The following is a 12,037-nucleotide window of genomic DNA, read 5'->3' as shown; positions in this document are numbered from 1 at the left end:
GGATGGAGATAGCTGGGTAGCTCAGTGGATTGAGAGCCAAGCCTAGAGACGGGAGGTCCTGGGTTCAAATCTGGCCTCAGACACTTCCCAGCTGTGTGATCCTGGGCAAGTCACTTGACCCCCATTGCTAGCCATTACCACTCTTCTGCCTGGGAACCAATACACAGTGTTGATTCTAAGACAGAAGGAGAGGGTTTAAAAAATATATAATGAGAATGGCACAGTTGCAATCTTCCATGAAGTTCCAAGGCAATAGAGAAAACTCAGACCCTGTCCTTGAAGAACTCCCAGAGTGATGGGGGAAATATAGTCTTTTTTCTTACCATTTTCCCAATATGATTATAAAATCACAACTCCTATACTCAGAAAAATACCAAACTGTTGGGGGGAAGGGGAGGAAGCTGTGACTGTTCAAGGAGAAATCCAGTCCTGGCCAGCACCGCCCATGCCCTCAGAGAGTTTGTAGTTGGATGGGAGAAACACAGTCTTTGCCCTTGAAGAGATCCTAGTTTGAAGGTGAAATAGATAGGCTAGGGCCCTTTATTACTTTGGAGGCCACCACCATCATCCCAGTCACCCAATCAGCTTCCAATTCCTGGAATCTCTGCCTTTGTAACATCACTTCTACAAGCTCCACCTCTCCTCTGAAACTGCTTCCAGCCCAGTGCCTGCACTTATCATCCCACACCTGAACTACTGCAATAGCCTTCTGGTGGGCCTCCCTGCCACAAGTGTCTCCCCACTCCAATACATCCTCCACTGCCAAAGGTAGTTTTTCTACAGCACATGTTTGATCATGGTACCTGGCTATTCAGTAAAATACAATAGCTCCCTATTTCCTCCAGAATAAAATATAAAACCTATTTTATATTTTTAAAGCTTTCATCATCTCTTTCTACCTCTCCAATCTTTTTTTCAAAACCCTTACCTTGTGCCTTAGAATGAATATTGTGTATAATTTCTAAGGCAAAAGAGTAGTAAGGGCTAGACAATGGGGGTCAAGTGACTTGCCCAGGGTCACCTAGCTAGGAAAGTCTGAGGTCAAATTTGAACCCAGGACCTCCTGTCTCTGGACCAGACTCTCAATTCACTAAGCCACCCAGCTGCCCCCTACCTCTCCAGCCTTTTTGCATCCTTCCACATACCCTACAATCCAGTGACACTGGCCTCTTTGTTATTCCTTGAACAAGACTCTTTACCTCCTGACTCCAGATATACTCCCTGGTGGTCCCCCAAGCCTGGAATTCTCTTTTTTCTCTATCTTTGCCTCATCTTACTGTGTCACTGTCCTCAAGAACCTACAAAGAATGCCTGTTTCCCCTAGGATTAAAGATAAACTTTTCTAAGTCCTATTTCATGGCCTTTGTAGCCTGGCCCAGCCTGTCTTTAGATTTGCTATGCCCAACTCCCTCCATGCACAAAGTGGCCTAGACAAACTGGCCTTCTTCGTGTTCTCCATACTACTCCATCTTTACTATTGTAGAGGCAAACTGGTCCAGCCAAAGGTGTCCTAAAGCCAACTACAACCAGCTTTAGAGAACTACTTGTTAAATTTTTGGTGTGAGCCCTTATATCTTGCAAATTGACCTTGGTACTGGCTAATAGAGAATGTTTTGCATGACTTCACGTGTCTAATGTGATCCTATTGCTTGCCTTCTCGATGGGCTAGAGGGAGGAAGAAAATTTAAAGCTCAAAATGTTTAAATAAACATTAAATTTAAAAAGAAAAAATGTCATTGGTACTCACAACTCATCAGTTCCCTTAATATTCTCTGTCCCTCTGATAGGAGGGCTGGAGGGTCAAGCAGAGAGCTCTCCCAAAGCTTCCATTTAATGATATATTCTGGGTTAACCATTTTTTCATTTCCTACCTACCTGCATTCCTTTGGTTTGGACTCTATCATGTTCCCAAGCTAGATACTTCCCTGCCCTGTCCTACCCTGTCCCCTGCCTGCCTTTCAGCTTCTTTCTGTGTGTTTGTCTTCTTCTATTAGATTGTAAGCTCCTTGAAGGCAGCTTTTTCATTCCCTTTACACTGAGCACAGTGCCTAGGACACATTAATTGCTTAATAAATGTTTACTGACTCATTCACACCCACAACACTTCATCTCCCTCCTCCATGCAGTGTACTACCTTCCTAGAGTGTCCTACCTTCTTGCCTCTGCCTCATAGAATCTCCCTCTTCCTTTAAGATGAAGTTCAAGCACCATCATCTACAGAGTTTTTTCCTGGTCCTGATCCCCCCCCTCAACTAACTTGTTTTATTTTTGAACAAGTTATTGACTTCTTTGGACCTATTGCCTAACTCCATACAGTGATGGGATTTGGATTATATTCTGGCCAGGTCTGAGATTCCAAAGAACATAGATGTCTAACCACAGAGTTTATTGAACCATTTGCAAGCCACAGGGATATCCTAACCCATATAAAAGGTACAGGAAGATGTGTGCACTCCTGCCTCACCACCCTCCCACGTCCTTAATCTAGCCTGATTCATAAAAGTGTAGGGACGCACCCAGGTGTAGCAGAATTACAGACAACAAGGTCAGTTCAAGGCATACCACTAATTCTAAATAGCACACAATTGTTCAGGTCTGGGGGATTTTACATTGTGATAGATAAAGGTTTCTGGATGCATCAGTCTCTAGCAGGGGTCCTTTATCTGAGGTTCATGAATTTGATCTTTTAAAAAATATATTGGGAGGGCAGCTAGGTAACCCAGTGGATTGAGACCAAACCTAGAGACAGAAAATCTTGGGTTCAAATCTGACCTTAGGCACTTCCTAGCTGCATGACCCTGGGCAAGTCACTTTACCCCCATTGCTTTACCCTTGCTTCTCTTTTGCCTTATAACAGATACGTAGTATTGATTCTATACTTAGTATTGACAAGAGTCAAGAGAAGTAACAGGTAAAAGAGAAAAGGGTATGTGGTGGCAAAAAGATACCATCTAGGTTCCCATTGCCAGCTATCTCCCATCTGCCCTACCATCCACCACAGTGCTTATTACAGATAAATTGTGAGGATTCGTTAGGTGTCCTGAGTTAGTAGGAGTAGACCTTGGGGTTGGGGAGTGCTGGGTATTGTCTTCTCTCTGAGGCACTCAGGTCCCTTCCCTCCCATTAATGGGTAAAGTTGATGCCCATCTCCCATGCCATCCACCCCCTAGCATTGGGCATGGCAAGTGACTGCACCAAGCCTGGCATCACTCATCTTTCTCCATTCCTACTTCTGGGCCATTCACACAATGGACTCCTGGTCTCAAACCAGGTAGCTTTTTTCATGGCTCAGAAAAGGTTGTAAAAAGGTGAGAGAGGTGAGGGGTGGTGAGAAACAGTGAGCCAGGAGGTCAAAGGACAGCCCTGTTAAATGGCCCCTTTCAAAAAGCAAGTATAAAGTGCCTACTATGTAGAAGGCGCTAAAGGGGAAAAAAAAGAGAGAAGAGTCCTTTCTGTTAAGGACATTACATTCTATAGAGGAAACAACACCTACACAGTTACATAGATTCAAGATGTATTCAAAGTAATTTGAAGGTGAGAAAGGATCCCATCCATGCTTGGTAGGTTCCAGAGTCATCTTGAACTGAGAGCCTTAAAGAGAGCTTGAGATTCTAAGAGGCTGAGAAGTAGAATATTCCAGGATGGAGATAGAAATGGAATACCATGAACAGAGAAGAGCAAAAAGGTCAGTTTGACTGAACAAAGAATGCATGAGGAGGAGTCATAGGAAATTCATCTGGAAAGGATCTAGAGACAGATTGTGAAGGGTTCTAAGTGGCAAATCTGTGGAATCTATATTTTCTCCTAGAGGTAATAGGAAGTCACCCACTGAAGCTTCTTGAGCAGGGAAATACTGTGGTCCAGTACTTTGAAGGACATTACAAACAAACATCAGCCCACAATTAACCCATGTGGCATTGAACCTGTCTCAGCATAGCCCCTGAGCCCTCGAAAGTCAGTTAGGCTTTGCCTCCCCCAGAAAATCTGAATTCTTCTGTTTCCCCTTTTGTTGTCACCTTCTACATCTCAAATTATTCTCTATATTCCTACATACCTATTCTGTCTGGATTTCTGTTCTCTCTTCTACCTAATGCTTGCTCTTTTTTCTTCTTTTTCTTCTCTTTCTCTCATTCTTCTCTCTCTCACTTCTATTTTTTTCTTGCCTCATCCTTCAATTTCTTCCCCCTATTTTGACTTTCTCTGTCAGATCCCTTTTCTATCTCCCTGCTTTTGTTGTCTCCATTATTATTGTCCTCCTCTCTTTTTTGTCCTATTCTGCTGTCCTTGCCTGTATTCCCTCTTCTCTCCCTTTCCATTCTCCCTTCCCTCTGTACCTTTTTCTCTGTTCTCTCTCCTATCTCCCACTTCCTCTTCTCTTCTTCTATTCTCTCCCCCTTCCATTCTGTCTTTGCCTCTTTCTTACTGTTTTATCCTCTCTTACTCTTCCTCCAGGACCTCCTTCCTTCAGGACCTGAATATCTGCTACATCATTTGACTGCCTGTGCTGCCAGTTGCTCCCAGTACCAACTGATTAGGGGCAGTCATTAATGTCATCACCATGAGGGGAATTGGACTAGATGGCTTCAGTGATCCTATCTAGCTCTGGATCTCTTATCCCTTATCTCCAAGAACAGAGGAAGGGAAATCCAGGAACTAGCTAGCTGTGTGCCATTTGGCCAGGGACTTTAATTTCTCTGGGCTTCAATTTGCCATATGAACAATGAAAGAGTTAGACTTAACTCTTAGTTAGTAAGGGTTATTAACCTGAGGTCCATGAACTTTTAAAAAATATTTTGCTCATCATATTTCATTATAGTTGGTTTCCTTTGTAATAGCATGTATTTTATTTTATCCTTTAAAAAATGTTATTCTGAGAAGGACTTCATTAACAAGGATCCACAACACAGAAGTGGTTAAAGACTTCTGGACTAGAGGATTACCACCCTTTCTGCCAGCTCTCACATTCTGTGATCTCACCTTCTACATTCTAAGCTACATTCTAATATCTTAAATTCTCATTAAGTGGATGAAGAAGGCAAGTATTTCTTTTATACTTTTCCCTTGGATAAATTGGTCAAAGGGGGCCACAGACAAGAGGAAGCCCCATTCAGTCATCATATCCCATTAGCCATACAGTCAGTTTTACACTCTGTTGACTAATACAATCACTCAGCTCTAACACAGTTTTGGTATCTGAGGGTGGAACCCTATAATGACCCGTTTTTCAAGTGGCTTTTTATAGAGATGATGAGCAGATTGCCGCAAATGAATAGTAATGAGAAAATATGTTTGCTTTGCCAAAAGAAAGTCAGTTTATTAGCAAGTTACAAAGGAGTGCCTCTCATACTTAAAACAGATTCTGAGGCAGTGGGAAAATCAATTTTTAAAAGAGCAGAATATGACACTTGAGTTTCCAGATTTCTGGAAAGCCAGAACCTTTAACAATAGCACTGAAAGGTCTACTTAAAGGGAGTGAATATTTCTAATGTTTCCTCCCTGTCTCAGAGAATTCCACTGATATGAACAGGGCTCTGAATTGGTTAGAAGCACTTAACCTTTTCTTCTTTTCACCTCTTTTAGCAAACAAAGGAGTTGCAGGGGCCACATCGTGAACGAGGGGCACAAGGTGTGCAGGGGACACAAGGGGCACATGGGACACAAGGGGCACATGGGACACAAGGATTGCTGATTGGGCAGGGACCAATGGGTTTGCTGCAAGCGTTGGTTGTAGCACAGGGGTTGCAGGGAAGCCTGAGAAGACAAAATCATCAAAAGTAAGTTCCTATGGGAAGAATCAGTCCAGAAACCAGAAAGTATAATCCAGTCTGATAGGATGGTATAAGCCTTAGCACAACATGTCTCATAGAAAACAAAGATGGAAGCCTTTTCTCCACTTTTTGTCACTACTTAATAGTCAACTTATAGGCATTGTAGGAAAATCCAAACACACAGAAAAAAGTCTCTCCTTTGGCAAGTATAGTACACTTTGCCAAATTTCTACTCATGTCAAGTCTATTTCCTTGGCTTTGTTGGGACAAACTATAAGTCCTAGCATTAGAATTGGAGAGCACAAGTTGGGTAATTTCAGGAACTTACAAGTCACCGATCATTTTATATTCTCCAATGAATATATATAGTACTTTTCCTACTGAGTTATGTTAGAGTGGTTCTTACCTGGAAATCATACTCAACCGGGAGACTTCATTGAAATTCAGTGGAACAATATGTTTGTGTAGGTATACAACCATGGACAAACGTGTGATTCTTGGCTAATACTTACTTGCAATCTTCACTCTCCAACAGACCCCGATATGTGGAGATTTCACACTCTAGCCGGGCCCGAACATCCAGAAGCACTTGGTATTCCTGGTTTTGCCTCTCTAGGTCACCTCGGATCTCAGCCAGCTGGTCTTCAACATTGGTGATCATACACTGTACCTGGGACAGCTGGGAGCTATAACGGGCCTCAGTCTCTGTCAGGGTATTTTCCAAGGAATCTCTCTGCCATGAGAAAGAGAAAGAAATGTCAAAGGGGGAAGATTATTTTTAGGGTTTTCTAAATCCCAAGAATGTCTCAAGCATCATCATTTAATAGCCTTGGGAAATATAAAAGGATATGTGATAAGTATAAAAAGATTCAGATTTTCTCCCCTTCTCCATCACACTAATAAATGCTTCCAATTAGAATTAAGGCAATAGACTAAGGAGAAGACCAAAGGAAACCCACCAGGTTGTGTTGGGCCTGCAACTCAATCTCCAGAGCGTTGACAGTGCGTCTCAATTCGATGATCTCTGCCTGGCAATTCTGTAACTGTTCAGAGCTGGATACCACCTGTTTGTTCAGTTCCTCTGTCTGAAATATCCCAAGGAGAAAGCCAAGAGGTGATGACATGATCTCATGAAGTCTCCAAGAAGCCTCAAGCTCTGAAGTTTGTCATGAGCAAAACCCTCACCTGAGTGGTGAACCATTCCTCCACGTCCCTGCGATTGTTCTCCACCAGGGTCTCATACTGACACCTGGTCTCATTCAGCACCCTATTGAGGTCCACAGTGGGGGCAGCATCCACCTCCACATTGAGCCTATCTCCAATCTGACAGCGCAGGGTGTTGACTTCCTGTGGATACAGAAATCAAAGGTTTAACTCTTTGAAAAAAAAAAGATTTGGCTCTTAGAAATTGCCTTCTATTGGCATATTTTGCAGGAAATAGCACTTTCAAAACCAGGCAAATGCAAAGAGAAGGTCATGTTTCATCTGTCTCTGTCACAACCTCTATCACCCTTACATTGCCCTTATGCTTGAAATGGTGGTATATTCCTAAAGCTGCTGTTGTTTCTTTTCTTTGAATGCTGCTAAATTCAATCCATCTCTTGATTTGTGTCTATCTTGTATAGATTTTTACATAAGCATGCTTTCTCTCCCAAAAGAATATTCCTTAAAATTCCTTAAAAGTAGGGACAGTTCCATTTTTCTTTGTAACCTCAGCATCTTTCACAGTGCCTGGTTCATGAGGGGTTCCCAATAAATCAATGACTGACTGAATGCTAATCAAATTTCCTAATTTGTTGATTGGGTTAAAGAACCTACCAGTCTGTTCTTTGCATGTCCCATCAGATTGAAAAGAGATTATTCTACCTCCCTTCTCAATAGCCTTGAAGAAGCTTCTGTTAAGAGTCATTAGCACCAGATTTGGGAATGGAAATTTGTTTGCCAACATCATCAAAGTGGTTGACTCCAAACTCCAAAAAATAATTATAATCTCCTGACTATCTGCCTCCAAATGTATAAGTTCGTTGGCACTCTTAATTTTATTCATTTACCTTATTTAAAAATAAGCCTTCTCCCCCTCCTTGCTCCCAATACCACTCTTTGCTGTGATATATAACCAACTTTGTTTAGTTCTACATAATAAGTCTTACCTCCTCATGATTCCTCTTGAGACAGATTAGCTCTTCCTTCAGAGACTCCACCTGGGCCTCTAGGTCAGCCTTGCACAAGGTCAGCTCATCTAGGATCTTGCGTAAACTATTAATGTCAGATTCCACTAACTGGCGCAGAGACAGCTCAGTTTCATACCTATGAACAGAGGATACAGTGTTTTAGACAAAATACACAAGAGTTTCGTGTTTCCCCTTTTATGAGAATTATACAGAAAAGCCAAAGAAGCAAAGTCTCTTGTTAGTCAATATATCAAAATGTAATTTTGAATCAGCATTTTTTTAAGGGTCTTAGTTTCTTCTGGCTAGCTTGGAAGGTGAAAACCCAGACTTTGGAGAAGTTCAGTCCCTTCGTACTAGGAAGGAACATCCATGATTTTTCATTTGATATCTAAGGCATCTCCTAATTAAATGTGAAACAGGGAAGACTTCTAATCAACTCACTTGGTCCTGAAGTCATCAGCAGCCAGCTTGGCATTGTCAATCTGCACCACGAGCCTGGCATTCTCTGCCTTGGTGCACAGGATCTTTGGAATGAAAGGTCATGCAATGAGTAAGATTTTAGAAATATAGATGTAACCTTAATTAAAAACACTGAGTTAAAAATGACAAAGAAAAAGGGATGTCCATTGCCACAATTCTTTCCATGTTATGAAATCAATAAACAACTCCTCAAGCACAGATTAAAGATTTATAAAATGCCACCATCTTGATGATTACATTATAAACTCTCTGTTTGTACCTTCTGCTGGAGCTCCTCAATGGTCCTGAAGTAGGACTGGTAGTCTGGGCACACGTAGGGGACCTGCTCTTGGCACCACTCCCGGATCCTACCCTCCAGCTCAGCATTCTCCCTCTCCAGCTGGCGCACTTTCTCCAGGTAGTTGGCCAGGCGGTCATTCAGGAACTGCATGGTCTCCTTCTCATTGCCATTGAAGGCACCTTCACAGAACCATCCACAGTTGCCCACATTGGCAGGGATGTTGCAGGCCCCTGGAAGGGTGCAGCCATGGCAACTGGGAGGCAGGCAGGGCCTGGAGGAGCAGCTCGTCCGGCAGCTGATGTTGGGTAGGCAGCAGTTGTAAGGCATGGTGGTGAGAGAAGGAGTTGGTTGTTTGGTTGGGTGTGAAGGCCTCGTCTTCAGTTATGGAGCCTTCGTCCATCAAGGAGCCTTTATAGCTCCCCAGCAGTGGGTGGGGACGGAGTAGCTGGTGTCCTTTTTCTTTTTACTTCTTCACTGATTTTCAAAAGCCTTCCCCTCAGTCTGTTCTTTACGTTCCTCAGAAGAGTCCCTCACCTCGTAAAAAGACTTCACTCGGGCTTCTTGCTAAGTCAGGACTCCTCTACTGTGCAGTACACCCATGAAGTAAGAGTTTTGTGGTACACCTTCAAAGAGAAAATATTGTCCAGACCAAATACCTGCCCCTCATTAAGTAGGTGTTGGTCTCTCAAAGTGGCATTCCATTTGTGTCGCTTGGAAGGGGAATGAATTTGTATTAAGTGGCAGTGACAGACTTTTGTCCCAATTGTTCTTCAAAGCAATCCTTAGATCCAGGATTCTGAGAGGCTTTGCTCACTGAACAAATGCCTACCAGTTCCACAGGCATATGTATGTTGACTTCTTTGGAAAAGAATGAGAAGGAAGACCATTGTAGGCTGGCAAGGATTTAGAAGAGGGGAGGCTTCCTGTGTAAAATTCTTTTTTTAATTTCTTTTTAATTTTAAAAAAATTTTACATCCTTACTTTCCATCTTGGAGTCAATACTGTGTATTGGTTCTAAGCCAGAAGAGTGGTAAGGGCTGGGCAATGGGGGTCAAGTGACTTGCCCAGGGTCACACAGCTGGGGAGTATCTGAGGGTCAGATTTCAACCTAGGACTTCCCATCTCTAGGCTTGGCTCTCAAACCACTGAGCCACCCAGCTTCTCCCCTGTGTAAACTTCTGAAGATACTGGCATTTGAGGAACAGATATCATTTTTTAACACAATTATACATAATAACAAATTTCCACACAAATTTTCCTAAATTATATGATCAAACTTATCTCCCTCTCTCCTTTCCCTTCCTCTTCCCAGTGCTGGCAGATGATTTGATCTGTGTTATACATATATTATCATGCAAAACATATTTCCATATTGTTCATTTTTGTAAGTGAATAATCTTATAAAACCAAAACCCCAAAATATAACCCAAATAAGCAGTTGAAAAATCATCTGCTTTCCACTGCATTCTGACTCCAATAGTTTCATTCTCTAGAGATGGCTAGCATTCTTTGTCCTAAGTTCCTCAAATTGTCCTGGATCTTGGTATTGCCAATAATAGCTAAGTCTATCAGAGTTGATCATTCCACAGTATTGTAGGTACTGTGTATGATGTTCTCCTGGTTCTGCTTATTTCATTCTGCATTAGTTCATGAAGGTCTTTCTAGCTCTTTCTGAAATCATCCTGTTCATTATTCCTTACAGCACAATAGTACTTAATCATTATCATATACCAAAATTTATTCAGCTGTTTCCCATCTGATGGACAATTCTTTGGCACCACAAAAAGAGCAGTTATAAATAGTTTTGTATAAGCGGGTCCTTTCCCCTTTTATTGAGGAAAAAATTAGTTTAAAAGTGAGTAGCTGATAGCAAGTAAGAGGCCAAAAAATCTCCAAGAACTTTAGATCTGAGTTCATAGAGTTTTAGAATCATGGAGATAAGGCTAGAAATGACTAGCAGAATATAAGCTAGGTGGCACAATGAATATACCAGGCCTGTAATCAAAAAAACTTATTTTCCTGAGTTTTAATCTGGCCTGAGCTGTGTGACCCTGGACATCACTTAATCCTATTTGTCTCAGTTTCTTCATCTCTCAAATAAGCTGGAAAAAGAAATGGCAAATCACTCCTATATTTTTGCCCCAAAAAAAAAACCAAACAAGGTCACAAAATATCAGACAGAACTGAAAAACAACAACAAAGTTGCTTGACTTTGTGGATCACTTCATTTTCGTTTTAATATCTGCCTGTCAAAGTGCTTAGAAGGTATTAGGTTCTTAGTAAGAATTCGTTGATTGATTGCTCCAAGGTCATCAAGTGCAATGTCTCATTTTAAAGATGAGGAAAACTGAGATCCAGAGACATCTTGACCTTGCCCTCCATCACAAATGTAGTAAGGATCAAAGTTCAGATTCCAGCCCAGTTTCCTCATTCTAAATCTAGTTCTGTTTCAATTTTTGAAATATGGGGGTGAGAGGCAGCTTGAAGAATGTAAGACATTAAGGTAAGAGACAGTCAAGGAAGCAGAATGTCCTGGAAGAAACCAAAAGAGATGGGGGCGGGGGAGGGGGGGGAGGGTGCTCAAAGGAAGATCTAGGTTATATGATAAGCTTGTTTGAATGTAAAGACCTCACCAGGGAAAACAAAACTGAAGGAAGCAATAGAATTCTTTCAATAAGCCTTTATTGAGAGGGTTCTATCTGCAAAGCCTGGAAATATAAGTTCTTATTGTTATTTGATTGTGTCCAACTTTCCATGACTCCATTTAGCAGTTTTCTTGGCAAAGATACTGAGTAGTTTAGCATTTCCTTCTCCAGCTCGCTTTCCAAAAGGGGAAACTAAAGCAAATAGTGTTATGTGACTTACCCAAAATCACCTTCTAGTAAGATGAGTCTTCCTGACTCCAAGTGTAGTGCTCTAGCCATTGTGCCACTTAGCTGGCCTGGAAATACAAAGACCTAACTAAAGAAGTTCCTTTATATATAAGAATATATATATACTATATATATATATATAACTACTACATATAATATGTAAGAATAATATATATCATATATAAGAATAAAACTCAAGAAATATATTCTCTGCTGGGGCAATATTTGCACACAGATATACAGAAACAAAGTATAAATAACAATAAATACAAAGAATTGGAGGCAGGGCATGACAACTGAGGAAAATAGCAAAGGCTTCATGTAGAAGTGGCAAGCCTTGAAAGCAGCTAGAATGGAAAACTAGAAGCAAGAAGTCCTGGGTTCAAATGTGGCCTCAGACACTACTTGTGTGAACCCCAATTGCCTAACTCTTACAGCTTTCCTACCTTAAAATAGATAAGGAAG

At 41.5% G+C, this 12,037-nt stretch overlaps 1 protein-coding gene across 1 annotated transcript; it reads right to left on the bottom strand.

The window, feature by feature from the left end:
- Nucleotides 1-5,297: 5,297 nt before the first annotated feature.
- On the bottom strand, nucleotides 5,298-9,067 carry LOC100013930 (keratin, type I cuticular Ha1). Its single transcript, XM_001368246.4, has 7 exons — nucleotides 8,679-9,067; nucleotides 8,381-8,463; nucleotides 7,919-8,075; nucleotides 6,954-7,115; nucleotides 6,728-6,853; nucleotides 6,281-6,501; nucleotides 5,298-5,751 (listed from the first exon to the last, which is right to left on the bottom strand). The coding sequence occupies exons 1-7, from the start codon at nucleotides 9,024-9,026 to the stop codon at nucleotides 5,577-5,579; spliced, it is 1,272 nt and encodes a 423-aa protein (XP_001368283.1). The 5' UTR covers nucleotides 9,027-9,067; the 3' UTR covers nucleotides 5,298-5,576.
- Nucleotides 9,068-12,037: the final 2,970 nt, after the last annotated feature.

Source organism: Monodelphis domestica, chromosome 2, assembly GCF_027887165.1.
Source record: "Monodelphis domestica isolate mMonDom1 chromosome 2, mMonDom1.pri, whole genome shotgun sequence".
Lineage (NCBI taxonomy): Eukaryota > Metazoa > Chordata > Mammalia > Didelphimorphia > Didelphidae > Monodelphis > Monodelphis domestica.
The sequence above is the reverse complement of the archived record's forward strand: the minus strand, read 5'-3'. Positions and strand labels throughout refer to the sequence as shown.

Excerpts from the sequence above, each read along its gene's own strand:
- LOC100013930 (XM_001368246.4), bottom strand. The coding sequence starts at position 9,026 with ATGCCTTACAACTGCTGCCTACCCAACATCAGCTGCCGGACGAGCTGC. Across the intron at positions 8,464-8,678 it reads TTGAGGAGCTCCAGCAGAAG|ATCCTGTGCACCAAGGCAGA; the intron begins GTACAAACAGAG and ends TTCATTCCAAAG. Across the intron at positions 6,854-6,953 it reads AGGAATGGTTCACCACTCAG|ACAGAGGAACTGAACAAACA; the intron begins GTGAGGGTTTTG and ends GGGATATTTCAG.